This window comes from Microtus pennsylvanicus, chromosome 1, assembly GCF_037038515.1.
Source record: "Microtus pennsylvanicus isolate mMicPen1 chromosome 1, mMicPen1.hap1, whole genome shotgun sequence".
Taxonomy (NCBI): domain Eukaryota; kingdom Metazoa; phylum Chordata; class Mammalia; order Rodentia; family Cricetidae; genus Microtus; species Microtus pennsylvanicus.
Genome location: NC_134579.1, coordinates 68,782,299 through 68,809,386, shown reverse-complemented (window position 1 = coordinate 68,809,386; position 27,088 = coordinate 68,782,299). Strand labels below are relative to the sequence as shown.

At 40.0% G+C, this 27,088-nt stretch overlaps 1 protein-coding gene, 1 non-coding gene and 1 pseudogene across 5 annotated transcripts in view; 2 read left to right on the top strand and 1 right to left on the bottom strand.

Moving 5' to 3' along the window:
• Window positions 1-2,143: 2,143 nt before the first annotated feature.
• Window positions 2,144-2,958, top strand: LOC142843040 (RNA transcription, translation and transport factor protein pseudogene; annotated as a pseudogene).
• A 7,889-nt stretch (window positions 2,959-10,847) lies between these two features.
• The window catches only part of Tp63 (tumor protein p63), a 200,386-nt gene continuing 184,145 nt past the window's right edge, over window positions 10,848-27,088 (top strand). For 3 of the 4 annotated variants that reach the window (XM_075955756.1, XM_075955737.1, XM_075955728.1), the window contains exon 1: window positions 11,201-11,402. In XM_075955756.1, coding sequence (XP_075811871.1) covers window positions 11,341-11,402 — 62 coding nt within the window. In that variant the 5' untranslated portion in view covers window positions 11,201-11,340. Of the gene's footprint in view, window positions 11,099-11,200; window positions 11,403-27,088 lie in introns of those variants that run through there. The other variant, XM_075955747.1, reaches the window with a different exon arrangement.
• Window positions 26,770-26,894, bottom strand: LOC142842833 (small nucleolar RNA SNORA61). Its single transcript, XR_012909494.1, has one exon. It is a non-coding gene; the product is annotated as a small nucleolar RNA SNORA61 (small nucleolar RNA).

Here is a 27,088-nt window from a genome sequence, read left to right as displayed (position 1 = left end):
TCAGGGTTCCCTGCCCTGTGGGAAGTCCAAGGAACCCCCACCTCCTCCAGGTCTAGTAAGGTGAGCATCCAAACTGTCTAGGCTCCCACAAAGCCAGTATGTGCAGTAGGATCAGAAACCCATTGCCATTGTTCTTGAGTTCTCAGTAGTCTTCATTATCCGCTATGTTCAGCGAGTCCGGTTTTATCCCAGGCTTTTTTAACTTGAGTTTACTGTTCTCAAGTGTGAACTTGGTGGATGAGAACATTGTGTTTCAATGCCAGGTTAAAAATTCCAGTTATGTATTTCATTTTAAGTGATGGATGATGAAGCTGAAAATGGGCTCAGGTCAATAACTGAATTAAGAAATTATGTGTTGGTATTTAGTCAACATCTCTCAGCCTCACACAGTGCACTCTCTTTGGTCTGGATTCACATGTTAAGATGTACTCTTTATTGACAGCCACGATCTTATAATGTCTTAGCTAGACATCTCTACAACTCCTTGCAGGTCAAGCCCATTGGCCGCACCTCTAAGCTTTTTTGTCACTATTATAATTACAGCTTTCTTGTCTCTGACAGGTAAAGACCACCATTTGATTCTTTCCTCTTGAGAGTAGAAGGCTACCATCCCCATGAATCGATGGGAGGAAGCCCAGCTCTGATCATGTCTCCTAACATTAGGCCTGAGCTACTGAGAAGAGGTAGTGTTGAGAGGTTTAGGGTTAGTGCAACCTTACTTTCCACTTGCCTGATAGCTTTGTTGTCCCACCCATCTGCATCCTCCCTCCCACTTCCGCTGGATCTCTTGACTTCACAGTTCCAATTTAGTGTGGTCAGTTCCCTTAGTTCCCTTTTTTCTCTTCTAGGGAGACTCATGCAACACATCTTTACTCAGCATTGGTTATCATTGCCTTTAGACTTTCTAGAGCAAACTAGTAGTAGTAGTAGGCTTGCCCGGGCCGTGAAAGTCCTTAGCAGGGCGTTGAAGCCCATGAGAAAATGTACCTAAGTTACCAAACTCTTGTATGCCTTCCTTGTCAGTCCTTTCAGAGAAGCCCCCGCAATATGCAACCTTAAGGATTTCCTTATCCACAGCTGGTACATGCTACTAAGTTCTTGCCACTCTTCTGATTACTCTGCTCCCTTTTATTATGACTAGGATATCTCTTTTCTTGTTCTGTTGGAATTTAACCTTAGGTAGGAGGCTGGGACCCTAAAGAGAAAATAAAGGCACTCATGCAGTGGGCTGTAGAGATATTTTTCCAGAATGCTTCAGCAAGAGGAAGTCATAGCTTCACAACGGAAAGGTGGTCCATCTCAGTCTCTGAGAGCTTAGGAGAGTCTGAACAATTATTAATGGAGTTTATTCAAGGTCCCCTCTTTTACTTCAAGGTAACAGGTGTCTCCAGCCAATCTGCCCTGAGCTCGAATGTTTCTTAAGCTCTGGGACTTTAACCACGAGGTTCTCAGCCTGCAGCTTTGTTTTGTTTGTTTGTGTGAAGAAGCTCTTGACTCTTCATAAGTGATAAAGAGACCATTTGTATCTTATACTCACCCTTTAATTGCATGTTAGGAACCCTCGGTTTCCCAATCTCTCTCTCTGGGGTGTCACTATTGCTTAGTAATAACCACACAACTCTACTGCTTTATCTGCATCTAGTAAAAACCTGAACTTGGCACTCATGAGAATCTTCCTCTTCAATAGAGGTCTTCCCAGGATAATGTCAGTAACACATATAACAGTTAAGTTCACCTGTTCTTTCACCAGAACTGTAAATATTCTAATATCCTACATATCTCAAGAAACGTCTTTTTCTTTCCTTTTCTCTCTTTCTTTCTTTCTTTCTTTCTTTCTTTCTTTCTTTCTTTCTTTCTTTCTTTCTTTCTTTCTTTCTTTCTTTCTTATTTTTGGTTTTTGAGACAGGGTATCTCTGTAGCTTTGTTGGAGCCTGTCCTGGAACTAGCTCTTGTAGACCAGGCTGGCCTCGAACTCACAGAGATCTGCCAGCCCCTGCATCCCAAGTGCTGGGATTAAAGGTGTGTGCCATGGCCGCTCGGCTTCTTCCTTTATTTTTTGAGACAGGGTCTTACTATGTAGTTCTGGGTGGCCTGGAACACATTATGTAGAACCCCAAGCACCTAGTGCAATTGGGGGGGGATCATGTTCAGATACGAGCTCATGGCCTTCTATAACCCCGAGGGCTTCAACTGCAAAGATTAAACAGAGTTTAGAAACTTTATTGTTTGGCTTGAAGACCAGAAAATCAAATGCTGCAGGATCAAAGGCAGGGGTAACTTGGGAAACATCCAGAGCAGTGAGTAACCCGAGTTATTCTAGAAGTATCTCAAAGACGTTAACTGTCCTTCCAAGATTCACAATCAACAAGAAGCAATCGACTGACTTACTATTTTAGCTGTTAGAGTTGAATATGGAGACAATGCTGAAAAATAAAAGGAACTAATACCTCGTAACGGAAAAGAAATACCCAAAATGCAGATAAAAGTGCAGAGCCATTGGTCAACCTGGATGTAAATAACACAGATTTTAAGGCTTGTGTAATGGCTTTGGCTAACTTCCAATTCAGTGTCATGATGATTACTTGGTGATACTTCAGGCCATTCACCTTTTGGTTCAGGAGGGTCTAACACAGCATATAGTTGCTAAAGCAAATAGAATGGGAAAGAGCTTACCTGTGGCTTTTTTAAGACAAACTTTCTTGCTTTTGACCCAGGGAATGTGGTTATTAACAAAGCTGCTCAAATTCTGTGGTTCCTGCATATAGAAGTGCTCAGAGAACTATAGACAAAAAAATTAACGAAGCCATAGAAGTCGGAGTTGTCACAGTTATTGCTGACCCAAAGAGAAACTGGGGAAAGTTGGAAGATGAGCACCCCTGGATTTCAGCTACTCACCTGCTTAGTATGGATGGAATGAGTCATGGGCATGTGTTTGGAAGGCAATTGTCTCATTTCTAAGGAAAAATCCCAGGAAAATGACCATGCTCTAGAGATTTATCACCACTAATTTTTTTTTTACTTTAATAAAGTTTGGGAAATAAGGAAGGAAGGAAGGAAGGAAGGAAGGAAGGAAGGAAGGAAGGAAGGAAGAGGGTATTGCTATAAACAAGACTCAGCCAGGGGTCATTGCATGGGATATCCCTGTAAGGATGCCCTGAGAATTATTTCCAGCCCACAGAAGCGTTTTATCAGTCAGTCCACCTCCGCATGTTTAAACAGTGTGCAAAACCCAATTTCAAAACAAGCAGAGTTAACATTCTTGACTCTCAGCCCAAATGTGGGTGCTCACTATGAGCTCATGCCTTCATTTGGAGGCTGGTATTTGTGGGGCTTAGGGTATTGTAGGCTCCCTGGACCAGAAAAAGAAGCCAAGGGACACATGCTAGAACCATTTATTTAGACTCCAAGATGTAAAATGTATGTGGAAGCATTCTGAATCTTGCCAGGGCTATGGAAGCATGGTGGTGATGCTAGGACATCAGCTGTACCTGAGTTCAGATCCATGCTCCATCACTACCTGGAGCACACACTCCCCAGCTTTTGTTTCCCACTTCAGGTGGAGAAAATATCACCAGGGTTTTTCGCATTTGCATAAGTGGGCCATGGGCACAAACTGTTTAGTAAAAGACATTGTGTTTTCTTTTGCCAAAGCCCGTGTACCGTGATGCATACCACGGGCATTTAATTAGTGCGGTTTTCCTGAGTCGATGGTGGTCTCAAATCTGGCTCTACTATAGGCCAGGGTTATTGGTTGTTATTGGAAGATATAATCTGATATTGATTCCTACACCGATTCTTGGTTTTCTATATAAAGGAAAGTTGATGGCCCTGCTTGCCTTGGCTTCACTGAAAAGTTAGAAGGCTGAGATGAGGTGATACCCTGGAAAATCCAGAGAAAGTGTTGTTATTTTAAAATTATTCTGCTTGCTGGAATTTTTTTTCTCTTTCACGTAATGATCTCTAAATTCTCTTAAACATTAAGTATAATTGATTTTCAAAACTAGGAACTCATAACTGCTTCTTATCCTTCTTTTGATTGTTGTGCTCTATAGGTATTTTTTTCAGCATTCAAAGTACCAAAGAGACACAACATTGCCACAGCCTTTGGAATATGCAGACCTTGGCTCATACCTACCTTCCTTCTGGGCAGAAATAATGACCTTTAGGGTTTCCCCAGGAACAATACTGAAGCAACAAGGTAGAAATGAATGTCTATCTGGAGAGAAGAACTTCCACAGTGGTCTCTTGGTCTCACATAGACCGTTTAAAATGCTGCATTCTCTCCCTGCCAATATCCGAGCTACGTGGATGCTAGTGAACATCTTGTTGCCTCATCAGCACCAGTCAGGTACCATTTTCCCCAGACCAAAATCTAGGCAAGCAAATTGACCAATCAGTAGCTCACGGGTGTGTGTGTCATATCCATTCCTTCTTATTTACTTATTTTTTATTGGTTTGGTTATTTTTATTTTATGTGTGTTGGTGTTTTCCTGCAGCTATGTCTGTATGGGGGTATTGGATCCCCTAGAGCTGGAGTTACAGATAGTTGCCATATGGGTGCTTGGAGTCCTCTGGAAAAGCAGGCAAGTGCTCTTCATCACTGAGCCATCTCTCCAGCCCTTTACACGTAATTTTTTTTTCCTTTTTCCTTTCACAAACATTAATTAAGATGAAATTTTATGAGGGAGATGTAATGCAAATGCAGTGGCAAAAAAAAGGAGCAATATAAAATTTTAATAGTTTACCTGTATTTAAATGGATCATGGCAGACTCTGGGTTATTATGGTATTATAGTGCATTCCTTTGTGTACAAAGTTTAAGAAACAAAAAGGGAAAGACAGTCATTCTCAAGAGCTCTGGGAGCCACTTAGATATAGGGATTGGTTCTTATTGATCTGGCTGCACCTAGCAGGTTCCAGCACACCGCCACCTACATAAAGGAGACCATTAGGAATTATTTGTGGGGATTGTATGAATCAGTTGTTGAATAAATGAATGCTCTATCTTGGAGAAACACACCAGAACCATGCTAAAATTCGGGTTATATCATGACATCAACCATGGTCACTGAGCCACAGTGGGAAAAGCAGCAAACACACGTGTTAGACTCAGAGACTAAAAGTTTAAGCTCCTTTTGCAGAAGGAATGATCACTTTAAGCATTATATCAACAGATTTGTGTGTGTGTGTGTATTTGTGTATGTGCATGTATGCGTGTGTGCACGTGTAGCGACCAGAGACTAGAAGCTCTGTTGAGTCACCCCAGAAGTCGCTCCCCACTGGATCGTGTGCCCAACCTTGATGAAATATAGCAAACGCATAACAAACTTATGTCTTAGACTCTCTCCTCAGGGACCGTCCACTCTCCTCTTTTTTCTCTAACTGGAACACTGGCCTTGAAGCTCACCAAATAGACTGAGCTGGCTGACCATGAATTTCAACTATCATCCCACTGTCTCCAGCTTCCTAGAGCTGGGATTATGAATGTCCACATCAATGCTCAGCTTTTTTGTGGCTTCTGAGGGTCAAATTCAGGCCTACATAATTGTCAAGCGAACACTTTACTGCCTGACTGAGACATGCACCTAGCCCTCGGTCAGATTTTATATACCTAGAACATGTTTTGCATAGCAGAATACTAATCTGTGACTTTAAAAATCCTTCTTAGAAGATCACAAATCAATGGCCCTTTAAAACCCGTGTAGACATTCATGTTGCATATTTCTGAAGAAATACTCTCTGATTCTCTTTTGTTTCTCTTACCTTTGATGCTGAATGTTGATTCCATCATTTACCCATACATATTTTTAATTTTTAAAATTCACTATGCAAAATTATACATACTCTCTGCTACCTTGATTATTTTTACATGTACAGTTGAGTAGAGCTAAATATAGTCACACCGTCATGTAGCTGATGAGCAGAAGTTTTTCATCTTGCAAAACTGAAACTCAATACCTGTTAAACAATCACTTCCAACTCCTCCTCCCCCTCCTCCCCCCCATACTCTGGTAACACCACAAATGTATTTTGTAATTTATAGGCAACTTATAAGCATGATTTTTGTAGCCAAATGGCTTTATATACTTAGATACTTGGATGGATCGAACATTTGTATAGCTTTTAAGAAGTTCCTCGCCATAGTCTTGGGTCCCTGGATTTGGAAAGAATCTTCCCTAGGCTTTTCTTCTATTGTGCCCATTCGAAACTTGACAGACATTCTTACTGTGTGTGGCTCTTCACAGATGTGAGTGCTTATGTCCTCCAAAATTAAGATAATTTCTATTTCATATGTTCTTCTCAAAATAACCGTATCGTGTATAGTATATGTATAATTGTATATCATATAATATATACAGACATATGCTATACAATATATGTACTGGATAATATACATAGGCTGGATAATAGAAAACAACTTATGTTTTAAGTATATATTGAAGTGACTGTTTTTCCTGTACCATTTTGCGTTCCTGTTCAGAAACCACACAAGTATTTTCTTGCCAGTTCCTAAAGTGATCCTGTGGTGGCCTGTGACCCGAGCCTTTAGTGACTCCGCACAATAGAAGCCAACCTACCAAGTATATGACATTGTGAATGAACCTCGGAAAAATTTCCTGAGGTCTTGAAGTTTCTGTGAAAGCTTCAAAATGATCTGTTTCTTTGGGGTTTAAACAGGGGAAATCCACTGGTGGTATTTGAAAAGCCACACAAGTCCTGATTTGGTGTATTGAGCCTCAATTTTCATGCTGTTTCTGCCCAAAGTGAATAACTGAATCTACTCAGGAGAAAATGCCCCTGCCCCCAAACTAAACTAAGCAACTGGCCGGTCATCTTTCCGAATAGCCGTTCTGTGAGGCAGCTGAAGGGGCTGTTCGCGGTGAGAAAAGACTAAATGGGGCAACGCACAAAGCGGAGCTTTTCTGCTACTCTCCAGGATGATTGGCACGACAGGCGACCGTAAACGGACCCAGAAAGGAAAAATTGTACGGATGTGCACTTCATGGTTTCTATGCTTGAACCGTGGTTATGTAAGCGGGTTCTTCGTTTAGGAAACACACACCGAAACATGCAGAGGAGAAGCACATCTTGTCTTGCATCTCACAGATGCTTCCGGAAAAACAAATCTGGGCAGTACCAAATAAGGACTTCCTGTGTTTCCTTATTTATCTCCCGCTCACGTGGACTTTGAGTGCAGGAGGGGGTGGGAGTGAGGAGCATCCCCCACACAGCTGTTCGGGTACGTCTGGAAGAGAAGCCCACCCACATTGCTTTTGGACACTGGGTGTGACTTCGAGGGTATCAGGTTTGTCTGTTAGGGAACCTGCCAACCTCTTCCCTGCTTAATTGGCGTCTGTGTTTCCTTGCATGCCTTCTGAATCAAAACTTCCCTTTCGTCGGGACAACCCCCTGAAGCCTTTTCTCCCTTCTGAATAGACTCTTGTCAGTAGTTTAGCTATAAATATTTCCATTTGATGGATTCCAGGACCTGCAAGAAGCTCAAGGTCAAATCCAAAGCCCAGAGCTAGGTCTGCAAAGCACACTTTTCCACTGAATTAACACTTCCTCGCTATCACAGCTCGGGAATCCTGGCCCCGCCTTTACTCTGCCTCACTGTCAGACTGGAGCAACCTTAAGAAATGTGGAGCGCAAGGTGGGAGGGTTTGTAAGACCCTCTTCCCAAAGTGAGTCTAGCTTTCCCCCTCAATGGATAAAGATTGGTTGAACTGAAGTTAGGTGTTGAAAAATATCATTCTCAATCGTCCCTTCATGTGGTGATATTTGGTAAAGTTGCCACCATGTAGTCTAGAAGGTTCCTTATTTGTTCCTGTAGCCTCACGTGGTATATGCCATAATGAGCTTGGCAGGACGGTGCCTAAGACTGAGTCACTCTGAATTCAGCTTCTCTAATTAACAGTGGCCACAGTCACAAACTAGGGGAATCTGCTCATGGTAGCATCTGTTTTCCACCACCCTGCACTTACTGTTCCCTTGTCGCGTGGCAGAACTCTTTCCCCTGTCTTGACGAGACTCGCAATCAAGGCACAAAGGAATGGTAGCAAGCAGATCCTGTCAGAGCTGTGGAGGCCGCGGCATGAGGCTGCCTGTTCACGTGAGGGTGAACTGGGAACTAGAGATGTGACAGGCAATGGAACTAGCTTATAAATCTTTAAGCCCAGGCCCACAGAATCATTTCCTTCTACTAGTCCCCACTTCCCAAAGATCCCAAAGCCTCTCAAAATGAAGGTGAAATCCATGAGCCTCTGGGGGACGTTTCATACTCAAACCATAGCCGTTGAGTGTGAGGATTTACAGCATGAGTGATGAAGTCCTTTCCTTTTACCTGAAGAGACACGGAAACCATTTGTTCTTTGAAGGTTGTACAGATGAGGTGTGAGAACATCTCTGGTGGAAAGCAAAGCCTGACCCGAAGCAGAATAATGACAAAAGTGTGCAGCCTGGACCAGATAGGCCCGGCAGTTGTGAGGTAAACGCCACACAGGCTTGGGAGATTGGGTGCTGAACACCTGAATCAAGCCAGATACATTTGCAGCTGCTGGAAGCTGCGAAGAAAGACATATGTCTCTGGGTCACATTACGTCCAGAGCGCCACATCCTGAACACCGCCGTTTCCCTGTGCTCTTTATTCCCAAGCATCTCTCAAGCACGTAGGTAGCAAAGGCCATTGCCTTCTCCTAGATATCTGTGTGAGCTATTCCATTCCACTTTCCGACTAAAAGACTTCAAGCTCTCAGAAAATTTTCTAATTTCCATCTCAGAGAAATAATTTACACATTTGGGGAATAACTTGAGTGTCTGGGGGGGGTGGCGCAATACAGAAATGAAGCAGGTATAATAATTGCAGGATGATTGTCATGTATTTTTCTCACGTCATGGATGCTCATATGTTGTAGATATGTTGCTGAATCCTGGGGAGTTTGCTTTTCTCTAAATCGGGTTAACTCTGTTTATTACCATTACGCAATAGGAACCAATATCCCTTTTGATTTTTTATTTTTACTGCTTTTCTATAAAATTTATTGGCACTTAGTAATTTGTCTTCTTTACCCAAACAAATTTAGTGATTTTTTTTGTAACAACTGTTAATGAAATGGCATGTACTTTAAGTTATTTTAGACACAAACCTTTCAAATTTAGCTGTAAACTGTAAGCAAAAAAATCCTAAAAGATGCCTGAAAATTGAGCATGTGGAAGTCTATGACTTGGAAAGTTAATGTAAACTATTTTAACAAACTCTTTTTTCTTTCAGGCAAGCACTCAATTATTAATAGCCAACCAGCAGCAAGTACAGATCTCACCACTTCAGACTCTGATTCTATGGGCAACCACCCTGGCCAGAGTTAGAAGCATCATCTCAAACCACACCCTAGAATTAAAGAGCCAGATTCTATGGCTCTACATGAAAAAAAAATTCAAATCACTTCCCAGGTTTATTAACACTTTGGAAACTCTACCATTGAAATCATAGTCTTACTCTTCCTTGCTTTTCAGAATTGAGCACTGAACCCGGGGCCTTTTCACCCTAGACACGTGCTTTGCCACTGAACTATATCCCCCATTCTTGCATTTTGGGGACAGGTTAGGCTGTTTTTGAACAGGAGATCAGCCCACCTCTGCCTCCAAAGACTCAGGTCCTATGTGATGGAGCTCCCCCACGGTCACAGGACACAGCCTCTTCTCACGTTGAGAACGTTGCAATTAGGTCGTCTGGATTTGCTGAGAGGAAGAAACCCGAAGGCTTCAATGCCAATGAGCAAGTCTATAATTAATTAGTGAAGTGATCTTTGCTTCTAGTTTCCCCTGTTTTTAGAGCAAGCTGTCTGACTTGGCTGGGGCTTGGGCCAGCATGTGCGTGAGTTTCACAATTCACAGATGTTAGACACTCTCAGTCTCAGGAAAGGAAGAGAATGTCAAGTTTTAAATAGCTTCTCCCTGGCTGGAGCAACAAATCAAACATCTTTACGAACACATTTTGAACCAGAACTCCTTACAGGAAAATGTCAGCTTTCCCAGTGGCTTGTCTCACAACTTTGACATTTTCTGATGTCACTCCTTTGCAGGTGGCTACGGTTACAGCATGAATGGAGATGTGTGCTTGCCATGTCAGTGACACTCGGGCACACCGTTTTTATTTTCCTGTTGGACTCTATTCCTATTTAGCTTCTGAATCATATTTCATTCAATCTCTAAATCCACAGGGCCAGGATAGGCTTACAGCCTACATTCAGAAAGGAAACAAATTAATCTTCACGGTGACTTTGTCTGATAATATATTAATTCTTGAATTATGAACAATATTATTTTATAGCAAAGTAGGTCAAGAGGGATTAAAAGCGGCAAATATGAGACCTAAGAGAGTGAAACAGACCGATAGAGTTTGAAAAATGTTTTGTTATTTTCCAATGAGAGTTAATTTGAAATAATTCTAAGTAAATATCCAAAGGAAAAAAATTAATACAAAAACCTTATAAAATAAAGTATCCATTTCTATTTTACAACCACATTTTAAAATGCTGTTACTTATATCTACAGATATAATACATGGATAAAATAAAAGAGTCCAGTCTCTTTTATTTGGGGCAGAAAAAAAATTCTAGGGACGTAGGCATGATAACTCTCTCTGTAGTTGAAACGAAGAGTGAGTTCTAGGTTAAATATAATCAAGGAATTTCCCTGTCTTTGCTATTTGAGATTGTGACCACAACAGGCGGTTGGCTGAAAGGGAGACTCAAGGGAGGAGGGGGGTGGGGAGAAGACAGAAAAAAAAAAGACTCTCCTAAGCTTCTCTGCAAAACACTCTAGCCCCAGGAGCAGGGACAGAAGCTCTCAAATCAAACCAGGATCCAGATACGAGGCGGTGTTACACAGATGAAGAGAGGCGGACATTTATTAGCTCAATGACACAAGCCTTAGCTCCTGAGATTAACCTCTGATGCCGTTCATGCCAACACCCAATCACGAGCAGGATCAAAAGTTCGGAGATGCCTACAAATTGGCAACAAGTGCGGCCACTCTACGTCAGGGGCTCTCAAACTGTGACAGAGAGGAAGAACAGTTTTAGAGAGGATGCCCAGCTGGTAAGAATTGACTGTTTATGATGCTCTAGGGACTTGAAGACTCTCATTGGCTGAAAGGAAAAAATGCCCCGCCTCTTTGTCAATCTGAGCAAAGAGGGGGAAGTGTCTCAACTTCTATGTCTGATGGCATTTGACCCTATTGCTTTCAGCCTCCCTGGCTACATACCTAGATATTCTCAGGTGTATATGTATATTTTATAGAATTGCTCTCCATCTGTTGGTACCAAAGAGAGGTGAAGGAAATGAATTTTGAAACTTCACGGTGTTCCACCCTACAGTACTGCCCCGACCCTTACTTCCAGCGGTGAGTTGAAATATGACGTGACTTCTGTCAAAACTGAACTGGTGTGGAAACTGAACTGGTGTGCCTGTGTTTTCCGAGTGTTTCAGTTGGGTACAAAAGAACCACTCCTTGTTTCGTGAGCACAAGGATACTACTTTGTACTTTGTGTGGACTTAAAGTGACAGTCTGTTCGCATCTTTTCTAGAGTTATCTTTTGCTTTATTTCTTGAGTGACAAAGTTTGAAGACATCCATTTAAAAAAACTGTCACACCCCTGGATTCAATAAGGAGAGAGAGAGAGAGAGAGAGAGAGAGAGAGAGAGAGAATGAAGGGTGGGTAGAAGATCAGTGAGGAACTGGGAAATGTAGGAGGTTGGAGGACGGGGATAAGTATGATTCTCAGAGTGTTTATCAAAACATTAGGTAAAAATGTTCGTGTCATTTTAGTTGTTAAAAATATTAAAATGTATTAGTTGGCGTGCTTGGTGTCCACCCACCCCAGGAAAAGAAATTTCATTGGGCAGGGATGTGATGATCTATTGGGCAATCTTCAAGTCAAAACAGACACAAGAAATTGTGATTTAAATCTTAAAAAATAGATGGCCATTGTTATATGAAACAGATTGTGGCTTGTCATTTTAGCTCTAAAGAATATTTTCTTTTTGATTTGTTTCAAAACAAACATCATCTTTCTGACAACTATGACTTCTCAAACCTGTGATGAAACTGAATTTTATCTGTGTTTGTGGAAAAATATTTACCTAGCACTGAGAGGGAATACCAGTGAGAGTTGACAATAGTATGCCCGTGTCGAGGGAAGAGACTGTTTCAGATTAGAGTTGGCTATTTTTAAACGGGCAAATGAAATCTGAAGAGAGCTTCCCGTGCAAAGCTATGGGAGACATTCACACCACACAAAGCAGTGTGATGCTGTTAATTTAACGGCATGAGATTTGAGGTTGGAATTTGGTACTTTGTACGCCTAATGAGAGAGATCCCGACTGTTGAAAACGGCGGGGTTAGAAAGGGGTTAAACTGCCGCTCGCCACCTGTGCCTGCTGGAGGCTCACACTAGAATCTGAGTCGGTAGCTCTGGGCAGGGCTCGGTTACCATAGAGCTTTGCCTTGGATTAGGAAAGACATTCTGTTTTCATCGGTGTAATTCGTTCTGGCATAGGGCTGACTCTTTTCCTGTGAGGTTTTTGGTGGGAAAACAGAAAAGGAAAGATGAAGGGAATGGGGATACAGCAAGAAAAGAGACTACAGATTCAAAGGAGAGGGAGAGGAAGGAGACAGAGGCAGAAGCAGAGAGAGACTGGTATTGATTTCCCAGGTTGAAACCGGAAATGGGAATGGTCCTCTGAATCCTCCCTTACCGTCAGTATTAGCAAAACAGTATTAGCAAAAACAAATGGACCCAGATTCTATCTTCTTGGATGACCTACACATTAAATTTAGCTGGATCTGGGCATAAAAGTGATAAAGCAGTAGACCCAAGATGATTGTGTTATCGAAGACCTTTTTTCCAGTCTGAAAAACCACCCAGACCAATCACCAACTTTTAGACCCAAGCTTCTAAGAACACAGCCGTGACTCAGCAGAAGTTTTTGTAATGTTCTGTCCCAGGCGTTTCCTGAGGACTGTGCTGGATTACCATCAACTTCGCTAATTTCCTAGTTTGTGGATTAGCTAGCCCCTTCCTTCCTACACACCTCTTCCTGTGGGCATTTCCAGTGTAAAGAAATACAAGCAGAGAAATTGCTTTTCATGTAGCCCCAGCGACCTATTAGCTCCCAGAGAGATGGAACCTCAGGTCTCAGCATACTGAAAAGTGCAAAGCAGTCAATGTCTTCTTCAATCGCTCTCAGTTGTAGAGCCGCCTCCCCAGCTGGGGAAGCAGGCACAAGAAAATGTGCAGAGCTGTAGAACGGCGGTTCAGTGTGGTCTGGGAAGATTTAGAAAGCTTATTTTGTGTTTTAGGCTAAAACGTCTATTCATTCATAGTGAAATACGTCAAATAATACAGAGAGAAGGAAATATGACCACTGTGCCTCATAAGTAAGGCACATGACCACGAAAGTTCAGGAGAATGTGGGTGTGGTGTGCTCATGCTTGTAATTCCAGCACTCAAGAGGCTGAGGCAGGAGGATGGAAATTCTAGGCTAGCTAGAGATATCCTGTGTGAAAAGAAAAGAAAAAAAGCTATGATGTTTATTATTGACATTTGACGAACTCTACAGTACTTAACGTATTTGATAGTCGATGTCTCCTTAAATATTTTAACCTTTTTACATAGGTCAGTTTCCCATTGGCTACTATCATCCCTCCTTGGTGAATTAAGGAGGGAGTAAAATATTTCTGGGGAAAGTGGAATTATGGTAGGGGAAAACGTAATAAAAATATATTATATGAAACCTTTTTCAATAAAAAAAAGATAAAAAATGTATGGCAACATAAGAATCCAGTACTGTTCCCCTGGCTGTCCAATGAGTGAATAGCGTGAGTTGATTTTTCTAAGCAGACAACCTTGGTAGTTCTCAGTTTACAAAATCTATTTTAAGAAAGACCAAATTTAATCAGTTCATAATCATAGTCATCTACATACTTAAACTTGTCTTTCCCGACTTCGTCTTTGAGGAAGCATAAAGACGCATTTTGCTATTGTTGTTGTGTTAGTGAAGGACGGGGTAGATGGATATTTTTAACTTCAAGCTTCTGTCATTCATGAATTCCTTTTTTATATAGAACAGAATGAATAGCATGCTGTTATCGCTAATTGACGGATACTGGTGCCAGTTCAAAAAGGACAGCTTAAATACAAAGTACTATGATCTGTTAGAGATTGCGCTGGGTGTTTTTTTTTTTTGCCCTTTCCACTTGATTATATTGACATATAATCGATTTGGTTCTGTTTTGAATCAATACTAACTTCCGTCTTTGCAAAAACTTTTCTGAAAACAAGAAAGGCATTCATATCTGCGGAGCTTATTGTATTTGTATTTGTTGACATTGGCAGTTGCACAGAACAAGAGAAGAGGGCTAAAAGTCATTAAGTCTGTCATTTGATTTCTGACCCGCTTAACAAAGATATCAGAGCATGAGTAAATTTTGCAAATCAGCAAATAAATCAGTGGGTTAGTTGCCTAATAAGCAAAGCATATGTACACTAAGTTTATTGGTTGTTTTTAGCCAGGTAAATAGTAGAAAAGAACGTAAAAGTCAATATCTCAGAATCAAAGTGGCTGTGTATCACTTGCGGCATAAATTATGTCCTTTAAGTGATTGTCTTTTTAGCGTTACCATTTAGCTTATTAAGTACACTTTTAATCCATTCTGTGAGGCATTCAATTCTTTCAGAACACCTTTTAAAAGCATAAGCCTGTGGAAAAATAAAAATAAATCAAGATTATATTTTGAAATCATGGGATAAAGTTCAAAAATAAAAAAAGTAAACACCCTTACAATGTGATCCCTTTATAAAATATTTTGTGTTTTTTTGCGGTGAACCTCTATTCAAGGACAGTTGGTTCATGAGTGTTTCTCATGTGAAGTAGTACTTTATGTGTGTGTGAATTTTGTGTTATTTGTTTAAAGGTCAACTTTATTAACGGTGCTTTCTAAATATATCTGAAGAGGAAGGGTGGTGACGGTCCACTTACAGTGGAAGGCCATTCCTCCGTGGAGTAAAGCTCACATAAAGGCAGAAGCATGGCTAGTGTGGGCGTCGTCACTTGCCCTCTCTCCGCACTGGCATCCTTCTTACTTCGAGACAAGGCACGCTGGCTCCCAAAGATGGCAGTGACATCTCCTCTGCCCTCTACTTTCTTGTTGACATCAAGCAATGGGAAGAGGAGGAAGAGAGTCAGCATGGGCGCCATGACCTCAGAATAGACTTTCTCTGGCTGACTTCTTCTTGGGCATGTAGACCTTGTGAGAAGGGATTCCCCCAGGCTCACATGTTGCAGCAATTGCTCTCTGCTCTTTTTTTTTTTTAAAAAAAAAATGTTTACTGTAATAAAGACTTCTAGCTACTGCAGATTCCAGGGGATCACAACAGAGGCATTTCTTCTAATTACAGACAGAGTAAAACACAAAACAAAAAAAAAAAAAAAACAAAGATTAAAAAAAATCTTTATGTGTTTTTAGGAGGACTGCCTAAATAAATAATACATACTTAATATAATTTCTAGTGTTGCATAGAGACTAGATGCATCATTTAATGAGGGAATCAGAGTTGAGTTTCTCTAACAACTAGGCTTGTCTAGCTGACAAGAAGGGCGAACATTGCAGCTGGCTTATGTTGTCTAAATTCAGTTCATAAAGGCCTAAGATAGGAACAAGTAGATACATTTCAATTAAAGAAATATTGACTTTTATATATGGGCAGGGTCTAGTATATACATCAGGTGCGGTCATGAAGAACTACTTCAAGTTCTTACCACAATGCAATTATAATGGTCTTTATTGCTTTGGAGATTCTAGCCCATTTGAATGTTCTAGGGATGGGGAAATTTGTCAGCAGGGTGTGTATACTGTGTGCCAAAGATCTGGACTACAGTACCACCTTCAAAATCATCTCATGATGGTCTTGAAATCTTTAGATTGTCAAAATTAGGGCTCCTGGGAGTTAAGATGGAGACCTTCAAGGTCTTAACATTATCGCGTCTCTGAATTTTTTACACTTTAGAATTAAGTAATATGGACCCTAGACAGACTGAGTTGCTGGTACACATCAAAATACTAGCAAAAAGAAGATGAAAATTTGAAGCTCTTGTCCGAATTCCAAACTCCGGTTCAACATCATACGTACTAATGACAAGAACATTTTATTAGATTCACATATAAAATCCTAGTTTAAGGATCACTCAGTATATTATCCGATCCATTTGGAAGGTGGAAGATGAGGGGGCAGCATGATGCCCCCCAGGGGAAGCTACATCCCAATCTCTGGATGGCTACTAATTAAAGATCCTAGTTAGCCAACTTTGAAAGAGATTAATGTGGTTTATCTATATATGTACAGTGCTATCACAAGAGTCTTTAATGATAGAAGAGTCAAAAATGATTGAATATGAAAAAGACAGCATAACATAGCTGATTGGAGGCTTTGAAGGGGAAAGAGTCATGAGGCAAGATAGATGAGCAGCGTCCAGAGGCCTGGAAAATAAGGAAATGAATTCTTCTCCAGAGGGAAGGAGCCCTGACAACCCCTTGCTTGGTTTCAGCCATTGTGTAAGGCCTCTGACCTGCCAAACTGTAACGTAATAAAGGAGGGTGATTTCCACCACTAAGTAGGTGGTACTTATTACAGCAGCAATAAAAAATGAATCTGCCGAGCACAGGATTTGTATCCCCAAACCGTACAGAAACAAACTATGTCTTGCTTTAGTTATTGGACTAAAAAATATTCTCTGTGTGACAGTGCTTATGGTAGAGTCAGGAAAGGAGACGATGAACGAGATGCACTGGTGTTTTTCAGGTTACCTCAGGCAGAATGACCTGTGTGTCAGCTAGTTAGAATAACACCCCAATCACTTGTGTTTCAGGGTGCTGGAAAGGCTGCCAAGGGGCAGGACTGGAAGCAGCCATTTGAGAGAGGGAGCAAATTGGAGTAGTGATTTTTGTTAATCGTGTTGGTTAACATGTGTCGGATTGTTTTATGTGAAGCCGAACTCGACTTCTTGACAATATCCCTAAGACTCTGGAGCCCAAGTGTACATGGTTACTTCTGATTCTTCCTAGTACAGAGACAAATGCCCCATCCATGCTTGGGGGCTGCGATTGGCAGGTTTGGCTGGAGTCCTGAAATTGTGTAATAAACAGAAATGATCTGATTTGCGGAACCACCAGGTCACACTTGAAGAAGCAGCTCTCTGTGCTCTGAGGCTCCTCACTCATCTGAGATTTGAGATAGAGAAATGGAGCATAAATAAAGGGAATGCCAGATCAACATTTTTATCAAGTACTTCCAATGCCTCCCTTGTTTGGACACCACGACCTAAGAACAAGAAACTTAGACCCAGTTCCCCGAAAAGAAGCCAAAATAAATGTCCCTCAGGATGTGTCTTCCTAGAGAAAGACTTCATGGTGTCACTTACTTAAAAGGCAAATGGACTGTAAGATTAACGTGACAATTTCTATGTGTGTTTCAGGCCAAGAAAGCTAGGTTTCGGATGAGCTGTTTTGAAGCTCAAATGTGTCTTTGACAGGGTTCCCAGCTCCTTTAAAGGGCTCCCAAGGACTAGTCCTCCAGCAACAAGTGATGGATGGATAAAGAGCTGTAATTATGATCAAAGGCCACCAACCCCTGCCTGTGTAATTACGCATTTCCCAGCTTCTGAAAGTCACTTTGTTCCACAGAATAGAAGATGAGAAACGGACACGAGTGATGTGTGCTTATTGGTTATTCAAGGTTTTGGGAAATGGCACTTATTAAAATTTTCTTTGCCTTAAAGCCATAAGAATTGGGAGAATAATTGAGATGGCGAAAATTAATTATGACTCTATTCTAATGTTTATTGGCATTTTTTACCTTCTCCATTCTCACTTCTCTCTCCTCAGATTATAAATCTGACTCTCTGAAAATGAGATTGAAACCAGTCAGGCTGGGAAACAAGAATCTAATGACTCACATTCTCCAGACACTTCCAAAGTTCTATTACATTTTGTCATTTTTTGTTTCAAATGAGCAAAATTAATTTTCCCAGTTCAGCAGCAAACTGCCATTCTCAAATTCCATTAGCTTACGTTGTCTCTCATAATTGAAGGCAAACTTAGTAACATAGAAATAATAAGGCAGAGGAAATTTTTTGAGCCTCGAAACGCAAAATGGAAAGAGGTGTGAGATTTTACCAGTTACATCCTTACCTAGAGTTTTTTTAATGTAAGTTTTTTGTTAGATGTTTGATAGCATCAGCTAAACAATTAATAGACACTACAAACGTATCATGGAATAACAGTGGGATAGAGACATTAGCATCCAGCTTGTTGATTGCTTTTATTTTGACTACCAATCACTACCTGGAGCTTCATCAGTGTGGTCACGGCCAAGTTTTGGATTGTGTTTTAGTTGTTATTGTTTGGTTTTTGGTTTTGTTTGTTTTTTGGTTTAGGGTAATTTTTGTTTGTTTGTTTGTTTGTCTTTTTCTCTTTTGGTTATTTGAGACAGGGTTTCTCTGTGTAACAACTCTGGCTGTCCTGGAATCCACTTTGCAGACCAAGCTAGCCTGGAGCTCACAGATATCTACCTACCTCTGCCTCTCGAGTACTTCTTAAAATAACAAATATAATATCTTATATTTTAAAATAATTGGAAATTTGGCTTCTCTTTCTTCCCTTCTTATCCAAGTTCACAGATACGTCTATTTTCATGGCTAAGTTTTAATAGTGTCGCTTGTTTCTTAAGTACAAGTTAGAGTATAGAAAGAAGTTTTCAGAGAGAGGCCGTGCTTACTCAACTTTTTGTTTTTCTATGACATTGTGCCCATCTCTCAATATGTTTCTCTTTACTACTTGTTTTTCTTTGGACAATGAAGGAAAATGCTCTATTTGATAGGATTTTTTTTTCAAATTAATTTTTTAGTTTTTCAAGACAGGGTTTCTCTGTGTAACAGTCCTAGTCTTCCTGGAACTAGCTCTTGTAGACCGGGCTGGCCTGAACTCACAGAGATCCTCCTGTCTCTGCCTCTTGAGTGCTGGGATTAAAGGTGTGTACCACCACTGCCTGGCTCAAATTTAAATTTGAGCAAGTTTAGCGACACAAGTCTGCTAGTAAAGACAAAGAATTCTCATTCAGCATCTCGACTGCTACATCTAATTGGATGAATCTTTGAGACTGAGAGTGTTTTTCTCTAGTGTCCTATAGAGGCTGTCGTGAGTTCTGATGTGATTTCTCCAATCCCTAGGCATATGAATAGATGGTGATGAAATATGCAATGACCCTGAGTCACATAGCCAGTTAAAACTTCCCATGCTTCTCTATCTGTGATGCACTGCTGGTCCCACTATGTGAAAGATGAGGTCTCACTAAGGTCTTAGCATATACTCATATACATCTTACCTTCAATTATTCAACAGAGTGGAATAAAACCTTTTCTATTAACTTTTCTCATTGCCCTAGTTTTCCTGTATGTCTTTCACTTAAGATAATGTTTTGTTTTGTTTTAAAGCATGGTGATACAAAAAAAAAACACTTTAAATAGCTTAAAATGCCAGAATAATTTTTCAGTAGATCAAGCTCTACTTTACAAAAGCAAAGTTGCACTCATTTCTTAAATTAAAGAAAGAAATTGTAAGAACATATCAAAACTGAAAACATAAATGAAACCGAGAAAATGATATCCTCTTCGGATTGTGTAAAGGCTTTGTTTCTAGTATCTGGGTTGTTAACACCATTTCAAAGGAGTTTTGTAATAATGCATATTTAAATAGACTGATAAACGTGTGGCTGGAGGAAAAGGGACAATAGTCAAAGGGAAACAAAGACGCCACAAACCTCAATTCCATTACAAAGTACAGAGATAATCAATAATGTTCTACAAGTACTTATTAAGTGCTAGATTCATGAAAAATGGTGCAGACTTTAAGTGTTCTGAATCTCATTATTTATTGATTCGAAGCTTTGGGAGCCCTTCCCAGTTCTTGGGTCACTCTTTGTCTCTAACTTGAGGCTCTGCATCTGGATTCCTCTAACCAATGCAATTTGATGCTTTTATTGTTAGGGTTTTATAACATTATAACTTGTTTAAATCTTATTGCATATCTAGATTTTACATAACTGTTTAGCCTGCCCAGGGCAGACCAGTTGGATATGTATGTAGTCTACTGATCTTTACCACCTTTTGTTTTATATGGTCAACAACCTTGCTCATAGTTCTCAGTAGGAATGTCTTGTATACATAAACTTAAGACAAATTCCTTAAAACATAACAACTGTTCTAATTCTTGAGAGGACATGAACATTTAAAAATGCTTTGTATGGTGTCTGGGATTAAACCCAGGACCTTGTACATGCTAGGTATGCACTCGAGCACTAAGACGTAGTCCCAGTCCTAGAGGACACAGATTTTGAGGGATCATTTTCACTATTAATATAACACCACAGAGTCAAAATTGAGGGAAATTATTTCTGTCTAGAGAATAAAAGTGTTCTGAATAACAGAGACCTCCCACACAGGGCTTCAGCTTTGAAAGCCAGGAATTACTCAGCTTGGAAACTTGGGGTTGATTATTCTGGAGCCGCCCCCCTTTAATTGATTTCTAATGCAATAATTTTGTTCCCTGTCAATTCACAGATCCTGTTTGCTAACTTCAGCTTTTGAAATTCGCTGAGTTCTACACACTGTAAACCCTACCAGATTAATTGCCCTTCCCCCCTTTTCTTATCAATGCTCTGTTTTCCCCAGAGTAATAATTTAATTGAGCCTAACAACCTGGATGGATTTATTCAAGAAAAACTTTCTGTTTTCTGGAACCACAGGGATCATTGGCTTACAGAAGCTCAAGACAAAATGAGAACCTTTAGCAAGGACTGTTCTATCATGGGGTCTCTTTCCCTTTTCTCTGGGACTTCTTCCAACTCATCGAAAAGTACATTTTTTTTATGACCTTCCTGCAATATTTTTGCACAAGCCTGCTGCTTCTTCAGCTTCAAGATATCTCATTCCTACTCCATTCCTATTACCAACAGGTCCCCCTAGAACCAGCAAACTGAAAAAAAACACTTCCATATTTAAACAAACAGGCAAGGCTGGGACTCCTCCCAGAGCAATGGATGAGGAGAATCTTGAGGGAAAGTTAGGCAAGTTTTCAATCAAGCTAAATGGTAGGGAAAGTGTGCCTCACAGGAAGAGAACTCGTCGCCCTGATACTTGAGATCCTTAGAGCTTTTGCTGAAGATTAAGATGCAGCTAGGCTGACACGAGCCTTTAGAGGCAAAACTGGATTCCTAACAGTTTCACATACACAGTGGGGTTATTATGAAGGGGAGGTCAGACCCCTGAACCGTGTGGCTGTCGAAGATGTGCCCAGATAAGAAGACCCTTTCACTCATATAGGTCTAGCACCACTTGGTGGAGCTCATATAATTGTTACTGGACTGATTTTCTTAGTAGTTATACCAGCTTCCATTCCCACCAGCAGTGTGTATGGGTTTCCTTCTGGTAGCATCCATGCCAGCATTTGCTGGTTTTTCAGTGATCACTAGTCTAACTGAGGTCACACAAGAATGACACTTTCCTTTAAATGTGCTTGTCGTTCATGGACAGTGAGATTGAACATTTTATCATGGAGTTCTTGGCCACTTGTGCTTCATCTTTCATGATGTGTCTGTTTCATCTGTGTACTTATGGATGGGCTGCTTGAGTTCTTGTTGCTTAGTTATTTCAGCCCTTTGTGTGTGTTAGATATTACTCTTCTTCTACATATAGAGAGATGGAAAGGTTTTCTCCAGTCTCATAGACTGTTGTCACCTGATTAACAGTTTGCTGTGAAGAACTTCTTAATGTCATGAATCCCCCTGGAGAATTGCTGCCATTATTTCTAAGCAACTAGAGCTCTATTCAGAATGTGCTGTCTTATGTCTATATAATGAAGATTTCTCCTTTTTTTTTCTTATAACAGTTTTTGAGTTTTAGGTTCCATATTGAGGTTTTTGGTCCATTTGGAGTGGAGTCCCATACAGGGTAGAAGATGAGAACCTATTTTTTTTCTTGTACTCCTAGAAATCTACTTTTTACAACACGTTTATTAAAGGGCCTATCTTCTCTCTAACGTGTATTTTCAGCATCCATGGTAGCTAATATAGATTGTCAACTTGACGGGATCTAGAGCCACTTAGGAGACAAACTTCTGGGAATGTCTATGAGGGATTTTTCAGAGGGTTCAATGAGGTGGGAAGACCCATCCTAAGTGTGGGTGACACAGTTCCATGGGCTGGGTTCCCGGATGGGATAAAAAGGAGATAGTTGAAAACCGGAATTCCTCTCTCCCTTTCTCTATCTTCTCTTGACTTGGACACAATGTACTGAGCCATGTCACACTTATGCTACCATGCTTCCTTCCCACCCTGAACTGTACCTTCATACTATGAGTCCAAATAGTCTTTTCTTTGTTTAATTTGCTGTGGTTGGATATTTTTTCACAGCTACTGGAAAGGTTATAGTGTTTTTGTCAAAAATACAGCAACTGCAGTTCTGTGAATGGTTACCTGAATTCTTTGTTCCATCCCATTGATTTGGTGTCTTGATTTGTGCCATTTTGTGCTGTTTTATTTATATGGCTTGATAGTAAAATATGTAATCGGGTAAGGTTCTACCTCAAGCATTCTTTTTGATCAGTTTTGTTTTGGGTGTCTGTGGCCTTCTAAGCTTTACATGAATTTTAAGGTTGTTTTTTCTCAATTTGGGTATTTTATGGGGAAACAGATATTTTATGGGGAAAGCATTTTATCTACAGATTATAGATTTTTCAATGCAGCCATTTATAAAATGTTAATTATTTCAATCAATGAACTTGAGAAGCCCTTTGTCTTTTATAGTTTTGTTTAATATCTTCAGTGTTTTGAAGTTTTCTTTAGTATTTTTCTGAGGTTATGGAAATTTTATTTAAATTTATTTAATATTCTGACCACAATTTCCCCTCCCCTCCTCCCAGTCCGTCCACTCTACTCCCCCTGTTCCCTCCACTCCTTCTCCATTTCTATTTAGAAAAGGCAGGCCTCCCATGGATATCAACAAAGCATGATACATCAAGTTGCAGTAAGACTGAGGACCTCCCCTTGTATTAAGGCTTGGTGAGGTGACCCAGTATGAGGAGTAGGATCCCAAAAAGAAGAAAAAGAGTCAGCGACTCTCTGCTCCCACTGCCGTGAGTCCCACAAGAAAACCAAGCTACTCAACTATCCCATATTATGCAGAGGACCTAGGTCAGGCTCCCTTGTTGTTGATTCAGTCTCTGTGATCCGCTATGAGACCAGGTTAGTTGATTCTGTGTTTTTTTCTTGTGATATTCTTGGCCCCTCTGGTTCCTACAATCGTTTCTCCCTCTATTCAGCAGGATTCCCCAAGCTCAGCTTAATATCTGGCTGAGGGTTTCTATCTCTATTTCCATTAGTTCCTGGATAAAGCCTTTCTGATGACCATTGGGCTAGGCACTAATCTATTAGTATAGCAGAATATTATTATGCACTATTACATAGACATTTTTTTCCCTCCAGCTGTATTTGGTTCTATTCTAGGTCTCTGGGTCATCCAGCCTGTAGGTCCTAGTACCCCAGGCAGTTTCAGGGGTGGGCTTACTCTCATGACATGGGTCTTGGGTTAGACCAGTCATTGGTTGACCACTCAATCTCTAAGCCACACTTACCCCTGAACATCCCATTGGCAGGTTGAAGGTTATATTTCTGGGTTACTGTCCCAATAGTGGAAGTCTTGCCTGGTCACAGAAAGTGGCCACTTCAGGCTATATATCCACTATTGCTAGGAGTCTTCACTGAGGTAATCCTTGTAGATTCCTGGGACATCCATTGTAGCAGGTTTCTACCTGACCCTGAAATGCGCCCCCTTCCTGTCATCTCTTTTAGTACTCCACCCCCCCCCCCAACCTGATTGTGTTCCCATTCTTCCCACACTTAGTCCACTCACAAAACTGGATGGAACTTGAAAAAAAATCCTTCTGAGTGAGGTAACCCAGACACAGTCAAACAAACATAAGTCCTCACTCATAAGTAGGCATTAGCTGTAAAATAAAGGACAACCTTGCTATAGTCCCCAGACCCAGGGAGACTAGGTAGCAAAGGGCTTCAAGGGGAGACACTTGAATCTCTCTGGGAAGGGGAAATAAAGTTTTCATTGTAGAGTTCTTTAATGTTCTTGGTTATGTTCTCCCAAAGACAGTTTTCTTTGGGTAAGAAATTAGGAATGAGATTGTAGTTCTGATTTCTTTCTCCACCAAGTTGTTATTGACGTAAAGACTTGCATATGCTTTTAGTATCATGTCACTTTGCTGAAAGTGTTTACCAGATGTACAAGTTTTCTAGTTTTGGTGAGAACCTCTGAGGTAGAGAATTGCATCAGTCTCAAATTTGGATTCTCTGGCTCCCTTCTTTCCCTTTTATTTCCCACTCAGGAATCCTGCTTTGGCCAAGACACCAAGCACTATTCTGGTAAAGAGAACAGGGATGCTGACTTATTCTAGGTTTCAGTGGAAATCTTCTGAGCTTTCCTTCAATTGTTATCATTTTTTTTTACAGCTGTGTTGTATGAAGTCTTTGGGTTAAGACACATTGTCCCTATGGCTGCTTTCTTGGCGCTCTTTCTGTGAAGGTATATTGATTTTGTCATAACATTCTCCACACCTGTTAAGGTGTTAAATGATGCTGTCTTTTAGTCCACTTACATGAAAGATTACATTTATAGAGTTGCAAAAGTTTAATTTTTCATTGTGTGAATCGTCTTTTGGATGTGTTCTTGAGCTCAGTTCAAATCTATTTTATTAAGAATTTTTTATTTATATTCATACAAGAAATTGACCTATAATTTTCATCTTTGTGTGGCTTTATCTGTTTTTAGCACCAAGTCTTCATAAAAGAGTTCTTTCAGTGACATTCCGTTGTCTTTATTTTATGGAATAATTTGAGAAGAATTTCTTTGCATATTAGGGAGCATTCTGCAGTAACGCATCTGCGCCCGGGCATTTTTAGTTGGCAGATTATTTTTATCACTACTTCAATCATGTTCCTTGTTTTAGATCTGTTTAAGTTGTTTATCTCATGTTGCTTTAATTTTGATATGCATTTAAAATGCAAACATTTCTTTCAGGCTTTTCCAGGTGAGTGGAATCAAAGATTTTAGGGTATACCCTAACAATTTTCTAAAGTCCACTGATATGTTTTATAATGTTTCCCCTTCCATTACTAATTTGGTTGAGAAGTCTCTTCCTCTAAGTTTGGCTAAGGGTTTGCCAGTCTAATTAAAAAACAAAACAAAACCAAAAACAGTTCTTTGGTTTTTTTTTTTCTTAAGCTTTGTGGATTTGTTTGTTTTGGTATTTGTTTTTTGTTTCTATTTCATTAATGTTGCAGTGGTTTTAATTATTTGTTTCTGTCTACTGACTTGGGATTTGGTTTGTTCTTATTTGTCCAAGACCCTAGGGTACATAGATATTATTTAAGATTGCTCAGATATTTTTTTAATAAAAGCATTTATGTCTATAAGCACCTTTCTCAGATCTATTTTTATTGTATTTTATATATTGCTTTTTTATTTTCTTTATATTCTAGGGATCTGTTCTCATTGACTTCTTGAATTCTTTGACCTTTGCATCATCTTGTAGTGTGTTATTTCATTCCTATGACTTCCTGTATATTCTGTAATTCCTCCTCTGTTGATTTATAGTTTTATTCCACTGTGGTCAGGTAGAACACAGGAAATTATTTCAGTTTTCCTGCATTTAAGATTTATTTTGTGCATGGTTATATGATTTATTTTACAAAAAGTTCTATGACTTGTGGAGAAAAATGTGTTTTGATGAACTGTCATCTGCTAGGTCTATTTAATCTATGATATAATTTAACTCAATATGTCCCTATTTTTCTTCTGTATTTTTAACTTAGTTTAATCTGTCATTATTGTCAGTGGTGGCAGTGGTTAAGAAGGCCTGTCAATTACTAAAAATCAGGCATTGTGGTCAGCAATATTGTTATGGCAGATTAATCCATGCCTTTATATAGAGTGGTGCTTATTTTAGGAAGCTGGTACACCCATGTTCAGTGTTTATATGTTTAGAAATGTAATATCTTCTTGATGTATTGATCACTAAATTTTCATCTCCACTAACGTTGGCATGAAGTGAAGTTTACCAGATGCTAGAAGGCATCTGTTTTGTTTCCTGGATCCATGCCCTTGGAGTACTTTTTGTATCCTTTCATTCTAAGCTTGCATCTGTCTTTGATGGTGTGATGTGTTTCTTAGAGAGAGCGCATGGCTGTGCTCTGTGCTTTAATCTGAACTGCTCATCTGTGTCTCTTGATTGCTATGTGGAGATCATTAATATTTAGGATTATTGCGGTAAATACATATTTATTTCTATTATTTTCCTGATTGTATAGTGTTTGGTATTTCCTTATTCCTTCTTGGCGAACTTTCTAACGTGGTCTCCTTGGTGTGCTGATCTCAGACTGAAGGATTCTTTCTCTGGGGCTTATGTCTAGAGCTGTCATAGTAATACCACAAGTTTCTTTAACTGATTGTTAGCATGGAAATGTTTACTTCTCCTTTCATTATGAAAGACAGATTTTCTGTATTTAGTCAGGTGGGTTGGTAGTTACTAACTTTCAGAATATGAAATATAACATTCCAAGGCTTGATGGGTTTATTTTTATTTTTTTAAGGCATGTATGAATCTGACCCAATGCTCTACAGCAGACTATATTGCCATGAGGCCGGCTTCAATCTGCTCTTCCTCCTTTATGACCACCAAGACCAGCGTCAGTATCCGATGGGAAGATTGATGGGTTTTAAAGTTTCTGTTGGACTTTCAAATTGACTTGATGTTTTTCTTTCATGGCACTCAATATGCTTCCTTTCTTCTGTATATTTTGTATTTTTAATTGTATTATGATACGAGGAAAATGTTTTCTCGTTTTATCTGTTTCATATGCAAAATGCGTCCTTTATTTAGATGGGCACCTCTTTCTGGTTTTTGGAGAA